The sequence below is a fragment of the Trachypithecus francoisi genome, unplaced genomic scaffold (genome assembly GCF_009764315.1).
Source record: "Trachypithecus francoisi isolate TF-2019V2 unplaced genomic scaffold, Tfra_2.0 Lachesis_group0, whole genome shotgun sequence".
Lineage (NCBI taxonomy): Eukaryota > Metazoa > Chordata > Mammalia > Primates > Cercopithecidae > Trachypithecus > Trachypithecus francoisi.
The window spans coordinates 73,310,685-73,324,150 of NW_022681453.1; the positions used below are offsets into that span (position 1 = coordinate 73,310,685).

Genomic DNA, 13,466 nt, shown 5'->3' on the forward strand with positions numbered 1-13,466 from the left:
CCAAGTTGGAAAACATACTGCAGGATATCATCTAGGAGAACTTTCCCAACCTAGCAAGGCAGGTCAACCTTCAAATTCAGGAAACTCAGAGAACCCCAGTAAGATACTCCAAGAGAAGATCAACCCCAGGACACATAATCATCAGATTCTCCAAGGTCAAATGAAAAACAAAATGTTAAGGGCAGCCAGAGAGAAAGGCCAAGTCACCTACAAATGGAAGTCCATCAGACTAAAAGCAGACCTTGCAATAGAAACTCTTTAGGCCAGAAGAGATTAGGGGCCAGTATTCAACATTCTTAAAGAAAATAATTTCCAACCCAGGATTTCATACCCAGCCAAACTATGCTTCATAAGTGAAGGAGAAATAAAGTTCTCTTCAGGCAAGCAAATGTTGAGGGACTTTCACACCACCAGGCCTGCCTTGCAAGAACTCCTGAAGGAAGCACTAAATGTAGAAAGGAAAAAGCCACTACAAAAACAAACTGAAGTACACAGACCAACATCACTATGAAGTAACTACATAAACAAGACTATAAAATAACCAGCTAGCATCATGATGACAGGATCAAATTCACATGTAACAATATTAACCTTAAATGTAAATGGGCTAAATGCCCCAGTTAAAAGACACACAATGGCAAGTTGGATAAAGAGTCAAGACTCATTGGTGTGCTGTATTCAAGATACCCATCTCACATGCAAAGACACACATAGGCTCAAAATAAAGGGATAGAGGAAAATCTACTATGCAAATGGAAAGCAGAAAAAAAACCAGGGGTTGCAATCCTAGTTTCTTACAAAACAGATTTTAAACCAAGAAAGATAAAAAAAAGACAAAGAAGGACATTATATAATGGTAAAGGGTTCAATTCAACAAGAAGAGCTAACTATCCTAAATATATATGCACCCAATATAAGAGCACCCAGATTCATAAAACAAACTCTTAGAGACCTTCAAAGAGATTTAGACTCCACACAATAATGGTGAAGGATTTAACACTCTACTGTCAATAGTAGAAAAATCATCAAGACAGAAAATTAACAAAGATATTCAGGATTGAACTCAGCTTAGTGGACTTAACAGATATCTACAGAACTCTCCACCCAAAAACAATAGAATATACCTTTTTCTCAGTGCCACATGGCACTTACTCTAAAATTGATCACATAATTGGAAGTAAAACATTCTTCAGTAAATGCAAAAGAACTGAAATAATAACAAACAGTCTCTCAGACCACGGAGCAATCAAATTAGAAGAAGATTAAGAAACTCACTCAAAACCACACAACTACATGGAATTTAAACAACCTTCTCCTGAATGATACCCGCTGGTGATACCCAGGCAAAAAGGGTCTAGAGTGGACCTCCAGCAAACTCCAACAGATCTCCTGGGTAAATCATGAAATTAAGGCAGAAATCAAGAAGTTCTTCAAAACCAATGAGAGCAAAGAAACAATGTACCAGGATCTCTGAGATGCAGATAAAGCAGTGTTAAGAGGAAAATTTATTGCACTAAATGCCCACATCAAAAAGCTAAAAAGGTCTCCAATCTGCATCCTAACATAACAACTAAAAGAACTAGAGAACAAAGAGCAAACAAACCCCAAAGCTAGCAGAAGACAAAAAATATCCAAGATGAGAGCAGAACTGAAGGAGATAGAGATACAAAAGACTGTTTCAAAAAATCAATGAATCTAGTAGCTGTTTTTTTGAAAAAAAAATTAATAATATGGATAGACTACTAGCTAGATTAATAAAGAAGAAAAGAGAGAAGAATCAAATAAACACAACAAAAAATGATAAAGGGAATATCACCACCAACCTGACAGAAATACAAACTACCATCAGATAATACTATAAACACCTCTAAGCAAATAAACTAGAAAATCCAGAAGAAATGGATAAATTCCTGGACACATACACCCTCCCAAGACTGAACCAGGAATAAGTTGAATTCCTTAACAGACCAATAAAAAGTTCTGAAATTGACACAGTAATAGTCTACCAACCAAAAAAACAAACAAACAAAAAAAAAAACCCAGGACCAGACAGATTTACAGCTGAATTCTACCAGAACTACAAAGAGGAGCTGGTACAATTTCTTCCAAAACTATTCCAAACATTTGGAAACAAGAGAATCCTCTCTTATTTTATGAGGTCAACATTATCCTGATACCAAAACCTTGCAGAGATACAACAAGAAAAAACTTCAGGCTAATAACCCTGATGAACATCAATGCAATAATCCTCAATAAAATACTGACAAACTGAATCCAGCAGCACATCAAAAAGCTTATTTACCACAGTCAAGTTGGCTTCACCCCTGAGATGCAAGGCTGGTTCAACATTTGCAAACCAATAAACATAATACATCACATGAACAGAACCGAAGACAAAAACCATGTGATTGGTCTGTTCCAAGATGGCCTAACAGGAACAACACCAGTCTGCAGCTGCCAGCGTAATCAATGCAGAAGACGGGTGATTTCTGCATTTCCAACTGAGGTAGCTGGTTCATCTCATTGGGATTGGTTGGACAGTGGGTGCATCCCATGGAGGTGAGCCAAAGCAGGGTGAGGCGTTGCCTCACCCAGGAAGTGCAAGGGGTCAGGGAATGTCCCTTTCCTAGCCAAGGGAAGCCATGACAGATGGTTTCCTGGACAGATGGTCCCTGGAAAAATGGGACACTCCTGCCCAAATACTGCACTTTTCCAATAGTTTTAGCAAACGGCACACCAGGAGATTATATCCCACTCCTGGCTCAGCAGGTCCCATGCCCATGGAGCCTTGCTCACTGCTAGCACAGCAGTCTGAGATCCACCTGTGAGGCAGCAGCCTGGCAAGGGGAGGGACGTCCACCATTGCTGAGGCTTGAGTAGGTAAACAAAGCAGCCAGGGAAGCTCAAACTGGGTGGAACCCACCACAGCTCAGCCAGACCTGCTGCCTCTGTAGACTCCACCTCTGGGGGCAGGGCATAGCTGAACAAAATGCAGCAGAAACTTCTGCAGACTTAAACGTCCATGTCTGACAGCTCTGAAGAGAGCAGTGGTTCTCCTAACATAGTGTTCAAGCTCGAACAATGGACAGACTGTATCCTCAAGTGGGTCCCTGACCCCTGTGTAGCCTAACTGGGAGACACCTCCTAGTAGGGGCTGACTGACACCTCATACAGGAGGGTGCCCCTCTGGGATGAAGTTTCCAGAGGAAGGATCAGGCAGCGATATTTGCTGTTCTGCAATATTTGCTGTTCTGCAACCTCTGCTGGTGATATCCAGGCAGTGTCTGGAGTGGACCCACAACAAACTCCAACAGATCTGCAGCTGAGGGGCTTGACTGTTAGAAGGAAAACTAACAAACAGAAAGGAATAGCATCAACATCAACAAAAAGGACATCTACATTAAAACCCCATATGTAGGTCACCAACATCAAAGGCCAAAAGCAGATAAAACCACAAAGATGGGAGAAACCAGAACAGAAAAGCTGAAAATTCTAAAAACCAAAGCACTTCTTTTCCTCCAAAGGATCATAGCTCCTCGCCAGCAATGGAACAAAGCTGGATGGAGAATGACTTTGACAAGCTGACAAAAGTGGGCTTCAGAAGGTCAGTAATAACAAACTTCTCTGAGCTAAAGGAGGATGTTCGAACCCATCACATGGAAGGTAAAAAACCTTGAAAAAAGATTAGAGGAATGGCTAACTAGAACAAACAGTGTAGAGAAGATCTTAAATGATTGGATGGAGCTGAAAACCGTGCCACAAGAGTATGTGAGGCGCCGGAGTCCATGGGAGGATGGCGGCGCCACTCATCCCCCTCTCCCAGCAGATTCCCACTGAAAATTCGTTGTATGAATCTTATTACAAGCAGGTCGATCCAGCATACACAGGGAGGGTGGGGGCGAGTGAAGCTGTGCTTTTTCTAAAGAAGTCTGGCCTCTCGGACATTATCCTTGGGAAGATATGGGACTTGGCTGACCCAGAAGGTAAAGGGTTCTTGGACAAACAGGGTTTCTATGTTGCACTGAGACTGGTGGCCTGTGCACAGAGTGGCCATGAAGTTACTTTGAGCAATCTGAATTTGAGCATGCCACCACCTAAATTTCACGACACCAGCAGCCCTCTGATGGTCACAGCGCCCTCTGCAGAGGCCCACTGGGCTGTGAGGGTGGAAGAAAAGGCCAAATTTGATGGGATTTTTGAAAACCTCTTGCCCATCAATGGTTTGCTCTCTGGAGACAAAGTCAAGCCAGTCCTCATGAACTCAAAGCTGCCTCTTGATGTCCTGGCCCGGGTCTGGGATCTCAGTGACATTGACAAGGATGGGCACTTGGACCGAGATGAGTTCGCTGTGGCCATGCACTTGGTGTACCGAGCCCTGGAGAAGGAGCCCGTGCCCTCCGCCCTGCCCCCGTCCCTCATCCCACCCTCCAAGAGAAAGAAGACTGTGTTCCCTGGTGCCGTCCCTGTCCTGCCCGCCAGCCCCCCACCAAAAGACAGCCTCCGCTCCATGCCGTCCCACGGCAGTGTCAGCAGCCTCAACAGCACAGGAAGCCTGTCCCCCAAGCACAGCCTCAAGCAAACACAGCCAACAGTGAACTGGGTGGTGCCGGTAGCAGACAAGATGCGATTTGATGAGATATTCCTGAAGACCGATCTGGATCTGGATGGCTACGTGAGTGGCCAGGAGGTGAAGGAGATCTTCATGCACTCGGGCCTCATCCAGAACCTTCTAGCACACATATGGGCCCTGGCCGATACGAGGCAAACGGGGAAGTTAAGCAAAGACCAATTCGCGTTAGCTATGTATTTCATTCAGCAGAAGGTCAGTAAAGGCATCGATCCCCCTCAAGTCCTCTCGCCAGACATGGTCCCGCCCTCGGAGAGAGGCACGCCCGGCCCGGACAGTTCAGGCTCTCTAGGCTCTGGGGAGTTTACTGGTGTCAAGGAGCTCGATGACATCAGTCAAGAGATTGCCCAATTACAAAGAGAGAAATATTCACTGGAACAAGACATTCGAGAAAAGGAAGAGGCAATCAGACAGACAACCAGCGAGGTGCAGGAATTACAAAATGACCTAGACCGGGAAACAAGCAGTTTGCAGGAGCTCGAGGCTCAGAAACAGGATGCTCAAGACCGCCTGGACGAGATGGACCAGCAGAAGGCCAAGCTCCGAGACATGTTGAGCGACGTCCGGCAGAAGTGCCAGGACGAGACTCAGATGATCTCATCATTGAAAACGCAAATCCAGTCTCAGGAATCGGACTTAAAGTCCCAGGAAGACGATCTGAACCGAGCCAAGTCGGAGCTGAACCGATTGCAGCAGGATGAAACCCAGCTGGAGCAGAGCATGCAGGCCGAGCGAGTCCAGCTGGAAACCATTATCAAGTCCCTGAAGTCAACGCAAGACGTAATCAACCAGGCAAGGAGCAAACTTTCCCAGCTGCACGAAAGCCGCCAGGAGGCCCACAGGAGCCTGGAGCAGTATGACCAAGTGCTCGATGGAGCCCATGGCGCCAGCCTGACCGACCTGGCCGACCTGAGCGAAGGCGTCTCCCTGGCAGAGAGGGGCGGTTTTGGAGCCATGGATGATCCTTTCAAAAATAAAGCCTTGTTATTTAGCAACAACGCGCAAGAGCTGCATCCGGATCCTTTCCAGACAGAAGACCCCTTCAAATCTGACCCATTTAAAGGAGCTGATCCCTTCAAAGGCGACCCGTTCCAGAATGACCCCTTTGCAGAACAGCAGACAACTTCAATAGATCCATTTGGAGGGGACCCTTTCAAAGAAAGGGACCCATTCCGTGGCTCTGCCACCGACGACTTCTTCAAGAAACAAAGAATGACCCATTTACCTCGGACCCATTCACGAAAAAACCTTCCTTACCTTCGAAACTCGACCCCTTTGAATCCAGTGATCCCTTTTCATCCTCCAGTGTCTCCTCAAAAGTATCAGATCCCTTTGGAACCTTAGATCCCTTCGGAAGTGGGTCCTTCAATAGTGCTGAAGGCTTTGCCGACTTCAGCCAGATGTCCAAGCCCCCACCTTCTGGCCCTTTCACCTCCTCCTTGGGAGGGGCAGGATTCTCAGATGACCCCTTTAAAAGTAAACAGGACACTCCTGCTCTGCCTCGGAAGAAACCCGCTCCTCCACGGCCTAAACCGCGCAGCGGTAAAAGTACACCTGTAAGCCAGCTTGGTTCTGCAGACTTTCCCGAGGCCCCCGATCCATTCCAGCCACTCGGGGCTGACAGCGGCGACCCGTTCCAAAGTAAAAAGGGGTTTGGGGACCCGTTTAGTGGGAAAGACCCATTTGTCCCCTCCTCTGCAGCTAAACCTTCTAAGGCCTCTGCCTCGGGCTTTGCAGACTTCACCTCTGTGAGTCTTCCGCCTCCGGGCCACACCCCCTCCTTCCGCTTGCAGCTTCCCTGGGATTTTTGTCTCTTTTTAAAGGCAAACCTCCCAGCTTCTTTAGCCTGTTGGTACCTCACACTCTCTGTCCCTCGCGTAATTTATTCTACACTGCCACTTCTGTAAGAAAAACAGTTTCTCAATAAAAAAAAAAAAAAGCCGCGGGGGGAAAAAAAAAAAAAGAGTATGTGAGGTATGCACAAGCTTCAATAGCCAATTCGATCAAGTGGAAGAAAGGGTATCATTGATTGAAGATCAAATCAAAGAAATAAAGTGAGAAGAGAAGTTTAGAGAAAAAGAGTAAAAAGAGGCCAGGCGGGGTGACTCATGCCTGTAATCCCAACACTTTGGGAGGCCGAAGCTGGTGGATCAAGACCATCCTGGCTAATACGGTGAAACCCTGTCTCCACTAAATATACAAAAAATTATCCGAGTATGGTGACAGGCGTCTGTAGTCCCAGCTACTCAGGAGGCTGAGGCAGGAGAATGGCATGAACCCGGGAGGTGGAGCTTCCAGTGAGCCGAGATAGTGCCACTGCACTCCAGCCTGGGTGACAGAGCGAGACTCCATCTCAAAAAAAAAAAAAAAAAAGTAAAAAGAAATGAACAAAGCATCCAAAAAATATGGGACTATGTGAAAAGACAAAATCTATGTTTGATTGGTGTACTTGAAAGTGACAGGGAGAATGCAACCAAGTTGGCAAACACTCTTTAGGATATTATCCAGGAGAACTTCCCCAACCTATCAAGGCAGGTCAACATTCAAATTCAGTGAATACAGAGAATACCATAAAGATATTCCTCCAGAAGAACAACCCCAAGACACATAATTGTCAGATTTGCCAAGGTTGAAATGAAGGAAAAAATGTTAAGGGCAGCCAGAAAGAAAGGTCAGATTGCCCACAAATGGAAGCCCATCAGACTAACAGTGGATCTCTTGGCAGGAACTCTGCAAGCCAGAAGAGAGTGGGGGCCAATATTCAACATTTTTAAAGAAAAGAATTTTCAACCCAGAATTTCATATCCAGCCAAACTAAGCTTCATAAGTGAAGGAGAAATAAAATCCTTTACAGACAAGCAAATTTTGAAACATTTTGTCACCACCATGCCTGCCTTACAAGAGCCCCCGAAGGAAGCACTAAACATGGAAAGGAACAACCAGTACCAGCCACTGCAAAAACATGACAAATTGTAAAGACCATTGATGCTAGAAAGAAACTGCATCAACTAAAGGAAAAAGTAACCAGTTAACCTAATAATGACAAGATCAAATTCACACATAACAATATTAACCTTAAATGTAAATGGGCTAAATGCCCCAATTAAAAGACACAGACTGGCAAATTGGATAAAGAGTTAAGACCTATCAGTGTGCTGTATTCAGGGGACCCATCTCACATGCAGAGACACACATAGGCTTAAAATAAAGGGATGGAGGAAGATCTACCAAGAAAATAGAAAAAAAAAAAAAAAAAAAAGCAGGGGTTACAATCTTAGTCTCTGATAAAACAGACTTTAAGTAAACAAAGATCAAAAGAGACAAAGGCCATTACATAATGGTAAAGGGATCAATTCAACAAGAAGAGCTAACGATCCTAAATATATATGCACCCAATACAGGGGCACCCAGATTCATAAAGCAAGTTCTTAGAGACCCACAAAGAGACTTAGACTCCCACACAATCATAATGGGCGACTTTACCACCCCACTGTCAATATTAAACAGATCAATAAGACAGAAGGTTAAAAGGAGATGCAGGACTTGAACTCAGTTCTACACCAAGCAGACCTATAGACATCTACAGAACTCTACAACCCAAATCAATAGAATATACATTCTTCTCAGCACCACATCACACTTATTCCAAAATTGACCACATATTTGGAAGTAAAGCACTCCTCAGCAAATGTAAGACAAAAGAAATCAAAACAGTCTTTCAGACCATAGTGCAATCAAATTAGAACTCAGGATTAAGAAACTCACTCAAAACCGCTCAACTACATGGAAACTGAATAACCTGCTCCTGAATGACTACTGGGTAATTAACGAAATGAAGACAGAAATAAAGATGTTCTTTGAAACCAGTGAGAACAAAGATACAACGTACCAGAATGTCTGGACACATTTAAAGCAGTGTTTAGAGGGAAATTTATAGCACTAAATGCCCACAAGAGAAAGCAAGAAAGATCTAAAATCAACACCCTAATGTCACAATTAAAATAACTAGAGAAGCAAGAGCAAACAAATTCAAAAGCTAGCAGAAGGCAAGAAATAACCAAGATCAGAGGAGAACTGAAGGAGATAGAGACACAAAAAAATCCTTCAAAAAATCAATGAATCCAGGAGCTATTTTTTTGTAAAGTTCAACAAAACTGGTAAACCTCTAGCAAGTCTAATAAAGAAGCCAAGAGAGAAGAATCAAATAGAGGAAATAAAAAATGATAAAGGAGATATCACCACCGATCCCACAGAAATACAAACTACCATCAGAGAATACTATAAACACCTCTATGCAAATAAACTAGAAAATCTAGAAGAAATAGATAAATTCTCAGACACATACACCCTCCCAAGACTAAACCAGGAAGAAGTTGAATGTCTGAATAAACCAATAACACGTTCTGAAATTGAGGCAATAATTAATAGCCTACCAACCAATAAAAGGCCAAGACCAGATGAATTCACAGCCGAATTCTGCCAGAGGTACAAAGAGGAGCTGGTACCATTCCTTCTGAAACTATTCCAATCAATAGAAAAAGAGAGAATCCTCCCTAACTCATTTTATGAGGCCAGCATCATCCTGATACCGAAGCCTAGCAGAGACACAGCAAAAAAAGAGAATTTTAAACCAATATCCCTGATGAACATCAATGCAAAAATTCTCAATAAAATATTGGCAAACCAAATCCAATTCTCAATAAAATACTGGCAAACCAAATTTGAGCACATCAAAAAGCTTATCCACCACAATCAAGTTGGCTTTATTAATGGGTTGCAAGGCTGATTCAACACATGCAAATCAATAAACGTAATCCATCACATAAACAGAACCAATGACAAAAGCCACATGATTATCTCAATAGATGCAGAAAAGGCCTTCAACAAAATTCAACAGTCCTTCATGCTAAAAACTCTCAATAAACTAGGTATTGATGGAATGTATCTCAAAATAATAAGAGCTATATATGACAAACCCATAGCCAATATCATTCTGAATGGGGCAAAAACTGGAAGCATTCCCTTTGAAAACTGGCACAAGACAGGGATGCCCTGTCTCAACATAGTGTTGGAAGTTCTGGCCAGGGCAATCAGGCAAGAGAAAGAAATAAAGGGTATTCAGTTAGGAAAAGAGGAAATCAAACTGTCCCTGCTTGTAGATGACATGATGGTATATTTAGAAAACCCATCATCTCAGCCCAAAATCTCCTTAAGCCAATATGCAACTTCAGAAAAGTCTCAGGATACAAAATCAAAGTGCAAAAATCACAAACATTCCTATACACCAATAACAGGTAAACAGAGAGCCAAATCCTGAGTGAACTCCCATTCACAATTGCTACAAAGAGAATAAAATACCTAGGAATCCAACTACAAGGGATGTGAAGGACCTCTTCAGGGAGAACTACAAACCACTGCTCAACGAAATAAAAGAGGACACAAACAAATGGAAGAACATTCCATGCTCATGGTTAGCAAGAATCAATATCATGAAAATGGCCATATTGCCCAAGGTAATTTATAGATTCAATGCCATCTCCATCAAGCTACCAATGACTTTCTTCACAGAATTGGGAAAACTGCTTTAAAGTTCATATGTCTTAGCATTGCCAAGACAATCCTTAGCCAAAAGAACAAAGCTGGAGGCATCACACTGCCTGACTTCAAACTATACTACAATGCTACAGTAACCAAAACAGCATGGTACTGGTACCAAAACAGATATATAGACCCATGGAACAGAACAGAGGCCTCTGAAATAATGCCACACATTTACAGCCATCTGATCTTTGACAAACCTGACAAAAACAAGCAATGGGGAAAGGATTCCCTGTTTAACAAATGGTGTTGGAAAAACTGGCTAGCCATATGCAGAAAACTGAAACTGGATCCCTTCTTACACCTTATACAAAAATTAACTCAAGATGGATTAAAGACATAAACATAAGACCTAAAAGCATAAAAACCCTGTAAGAAAACCTAGGCAATACCATTCAGGACATAGGCATGGGCAAAGACTTCATGACTAAAACACCAAAAGCAACTGGCAACAAAAGCCAAAATAGACAAATTGAATCTAATTAAACTAAAGAGTTTCTGCACAACAAAAGAAACAACCATCAGAGTGAACAGACAACCTCTAGAATGGGAGAAAATTTTTGCAGTCCACCCATCTGACAAGGGCTAATATCCAGAATCTATGAAGAACTTACACAAATTCACAAGAAAAAAACAACCCCATCAAAATGTGGGCAAAGTATATGAACAGACACTCCTCAAAATAAGACATTTATGCAGCCAACAGACACTTGAAAAAATGCTCATCACACTGGTCATCAGAGAAACGCAAATCAAAGCCACAATGAGATACCATCTCACACCAGTTAGAACGGCGATCACTAAAAAGTCAGGAAATGACAGATGCTGGAGAGAATGTGGAGAAAGAGGAATGCCTTTACACTGTTGATGAAACTAGTTCAACCATTGTGGAAGACAGTGGGTGATTCCTCAAGGATCTAGAACTAGAAATACCATTTGACCCAGCAATCCCATTACTGGGTATATACCCAAAGGATTGTAAACCATTCTACTATAAAGACACATGCACACGTATGTTTATTGCGGCACTATTCACAATAGCAGACTTGGAACCAGCCCAAATGTCCATCAATGATAGACTGGATTAAGAAAATGTGGCACATATACACCATGGAATACCATGCAGTCATGAAAAGGATGAGTTCATCTCCTTTGCAGGGACATGGATGCAGCTGGAAACCCTCATTCTCAGCAAACTATCAAAAGGACAGAAAACCAAACACCACATGTTCTCACTCATAGGTTGGAATTGAACCATGAGAACACCTGGACACAGGGTGGAGAACATCACACCCCGGGGCCTGTCATGGAGTGGAGGGCAGGGGGAGGGATAGTATTAGGAGAAATACCTAATGTAAATGACGAGTTAATGGGTGCAGCAAACCAACATGGTATGTGTATACCTGTGTAACAACCTGTACGCTGTGTGCATGTACCCTAGAACTTAAAGTATAATTTTAAAAAAAGGGGGAAAAATGTGATTATCTCATTAGATGCAAAAAAGCGACTTCAATAGAATTAAAAATACCTCCATGTTAAAAACTCTCAATAAACTAGGTATTGATGGAACATACCTCAAACTAATAAGAACTATTTATAACAAACCCACATCCAATATCACACCGAATGAGCAAAACCTGGAAGCATTCCCCTTGAAAACTGGCATAAGACAAAGATACCCTCTCTTACCACTCCAATTCAGCATAATATTGGAAGTTCTGGCAAGAGCAATCAGGCAAGAGAAAGAAATAAAGGGTATTCATATAAGAAGAAAGGAAGTCAAACTGTCTCTATTTGCAGATGACATGATCCTGTATCTACAAAACTCCATCCTCTCAGCCAAAAAGCTTCTTAAGCTGATGAGCAACTTCAGCAAAGTCTTGAAATAAAATATCAGTGTGCAAAAATCATAAGTATTCCTATATACCAACAATAGACAAGCAGAGAACTAAATCATGAATGAACTCCCATTTACAATTGTTCCAAAGAGAATAAAGTAACTAGGAATATAGCTAACAAGGGAAATGAAGGACCTCTTCAAGAAGTACAAACCACTGCCCAAGGAAATCAGAGAGGACCCAAACAAATGGAAAAACATTCTATGCTCATGGAAAGAAAGAATCAATATTGTGATAAAGGCCATACTGCCCAAAGTAATTTATAGATTCAATGCTATTCCCATTAAATTACCATTGACATTCTTCACAGAATTAGAAAAAAAAAAAACTACTTTAAAATTCATATGGAACCGAAAAAGAGCCTGAACCGCCAAGACAATCCTAAGCAAAAGGAACAAAGCTAGAGGCATCACGCTACCTGACTTCAAACTATATTATGAGCCTACAGAAACCAAAACAGCATGGTACTGGTAGAAAAACAAACACATAGACCAATGGAATAGAATAAAGAACTCAGAAATAAGACCACACGTCTATAACCATCTGATTTTCAACAAACCTGTCAAAATCAAGCCATGGGGAAAGAATTCCCTATTTAATAAACGGTACTGGAAGAAATGACTAGCCATTGCAGAAAATTGAAACTGGACCCCTTCTTTACACCTTATACAAAAATTAACTCATGATGGATTAAAGACTTAAATATAAAAGCCAGAACTATAAAACCCTAGAAGAAAATCTAGGCAATATCATTCAGAACATAGACACTGGCAAAGATTTCATGATGAAAACTTCAAAAGCAATTGCTTGTTGCTTTTGTCAAGCAAAAATTGACAAATGGGATCTAACAGACAACCTCCAGAATGGGAGAAAATTTTTGCAATCTTTCCATCTGATAAAGGTCTAATATCCAGAATCTATAAGGAACTTAAAAAAAATTTACAAGAAAAAAACAAAACAAACAATACCATTTAAAAGTACATGAACAGGCAAAGGACATGAACAGATACTTCTCAAAAGAAGACATTTATGGAGCTAACAAACATATGAAGAAAAGCTCAACATCATTGACCATTAGAGAAATGCCCGCCCATCAAAGCCACGATGAAATACTGTCTCACACCAGTAAGAATGGCAATTATTTAAAAGTCCAGAAACAACAGATGCTAGTAAGGCTGTGGAGAAATAGGAACACTTTTATACTGTTGGTGGGAATGTAAATTAGTTCAACCATTGTAGAAGACAGTGTGGCAATTCCTCAAAGACCTAGACCCAGAAATACCATTTGACTCAGCAATCCCATTACTGGGTATATAACTGAAGGAATATAAATTATTCTATTA

General features: G+C 41.9%; 1 protein-coding gene across 1 annotated transcript; it reads left to right on the plus strand.

Annotated features, from left to right (window-relative positions):
- The first annotated feature begins 3,778 nt into the window (after positions 1 to 3,778).
- On the plus strand, positions 3,779 to 6,541 carry LOC117083486 (epidermal growth factor receptor substrate 15-like 1). Its single transcript, XM_033211185.1, is given in 2 exon segments — positions 3,779 to 5,828; positions 5,831 to 6,541. Coding segments are annotated over 2 exon segments (2,739 nt in total). The 5' UTR covers positions 3,779 to 3,793; the 3' UTR covers positions 6,535 to 6,541.
- Positions 6,542 to 13,466: the final 6,925 nt, after the last annotated feature.